This window comes from Artibeus jamaicensis, unplaced genomic scaffold, assembly GCF_021234435.1.
Source record: "Artibeus jamaicensis isolate MK-2021 breed Jamaican fruit bat unplaced genomic scaffold, CSHL_Jam_final contig_729, whole genome shotgun sequence".
In the NCBI taxonomy this organism is placed as follows: domain Eukaryota; kingdom Metazoa; phylum Chordata; class Mammalia; order Chiroptera; family Phyllostomidae; genus Artibeus; species Artibeus jamaicensis.
In genome coordinates this window covers 6,674,010-6,675,632 of record NW_026521939.1, presented here as the reverse complement: position 1 = coordinate 6,675,632, position 1,623 = coordinate 6,674,010, and the positions used below count along the sequence as shown (strand labels likewise).

Below are 1,623 nucleotides of genomic sequence, written 5' to 3'. Positions count from 1 at the left end.
CCCCTTCCCAAACGGGAGGGCAGATGAGAAGCCACAGAGAGGAAACCTGTGAGAACGTCTGGCTGGACATCAGGAGCAGGGCCACCGACTCCTCTTCAACCTTCCTAGACACACACACACACACACACACACACACACACACGCAAGGTACCACAGACACTGGGTTGGGGAGACCAGAAAGGAGGAGAATTCCTTTGGAGATTTTACTGATTCTTTTCTGAAAGTTCTCACTGGAACAGCAGCAGGTACCTCTTCCTGGGTCATCAGCTGGGATCAGGAGAGTGTCTGCTTGGGCTTGGGGCTCTGCTGGGCCACGGGGTCGTCTTCGGTGCCCTCCTCCTGCCTTTCGGGCTCCATCAGCAGCAGCTTGCCCTGTACCGGGAGCTCCTCTTCTTCTTCCTCTTCTCCTTCCTCCTCTTCCTCACCCTCTGAAGACAAGGAGAAGTTATCTTGGCTCACGCAGGCCACGAGCTTCTTCATGGAGGATTCGTGGCCCCGGCTGTGGCTTGTGCTGAGCTTGGCACAGTGGGAACCCATTGCTTGCTTCGGTTGCCTCTGTGGACTGGGAGGGAAGGCCACTGGAGGGCCATGCAGAGTGGAGGGGCCATGAGCATTGTAGGCAGGGCACTGACATCACAAAGGAGCCCCTGGAGTCCCCCGCCCTCAGACACCTGAGTCACAAGCAGCCCCTGTGAGCTCTTGCCACCTACAGAGCAGGACAGAGACAGAGTCCAGGCCAGTGCCAATGCCAGTGCCAGGGCCGCCTCCCCTTGCCAGGTGGCCTCCTCCACCTGGACCCATTTGTCCTGATAAAAGTCCCATTTTTAGCCCCGACCAGTGTGACTCAGTTGGTTGGGCATCGTTCCTCAGAGTGAAAGGTCACCGGTTTAATTCCCAGTCAGGGCACATGTGTAGGTCACGGGTCAGTCCCCTGTCAGGGCTCGTGTGAGAGACAGCCAAGTGATATTTCTCTCCCTCTCTTTCTCCCTCCCTTCCCCTCTCTCTATTAAATAAAACCTTTAAAAAATAAAAGTCCCCTTGTAGCTGGGATGACAGTTAGGGACAGAATTTCCAGGAGCAGGAGAGTGCACAGACTCCTCCCCCTATCCCAGAAATACCCAGCCTAAGAGAGCTGTTGACAATATGCGACAGTTCAGTATGGTGGCTACCTTTTGGGACTGGGGACACAAAGGAGCCTTCTTGTGGGAAGGGCTGAAAAATACTTTCTTGACCTGGGTGTTGTCTATACAGGTATACTTAAAATTTGCATCCTCTGTATAAACTACACTCCTAGAAAACTAAAGAAAACCCCTTTCCTGTCTTCCTAAAATCACCCTTTAAAGACAGTGCTCCTAAGATTTCGGTGTCATAGGTCTTCTTAGCTCCGCATGCCCACATGACCCAATTTCAGCACGGGAGCGGGAGTTAGGCCCAAAGAGTTTTCCAACATGTAAATCAGATCTTGCTAGTTTTCTGCCCCAAATCCTCTGTGGCTGTGGTAGGCTGAATAATGACTCTGAGGGTCACGAGATGGGGAGGTGACCCTAGATCAGCCTGGCGGACCGAGTGCAATCACAAGTATCCCTGTAAGAGGGAAGCAGATGTTTCACAGAGGCGGCCATG

General features: G+C 53.2%; 1 protein-coding gene across 1 annotated transcript; it reads right to left on the bottom strand.

Moving 5' to 3' along the window:
• Positions 1 to 238: 238 nt before the first annotated feature.
• PRM3 (protamine 3) lies at positions 239 to 537 on the bottom strand. Its single transcript, XM_053672117.1, has one exon. The coding sequence runs from the start codon at positions 535 to 537 to the stop codon at positions 274 to 276; it is 264 nt and encodes an 87-aa protein (XP_053528092.1). The 3' UTR covers positions 239 to 273.
• Positions 538 to 1,623: the final 1,086 nt, after the last annotated feature.

Coding starts and splice junctions, on each gene's coding strand:
- PRM3 (XM_053672117.1), bottom strand. CDS start 537: ATGGGTTCCCACTGTGCCAAGCTCAGCACAAGCCACAGCCGGGGCCAC.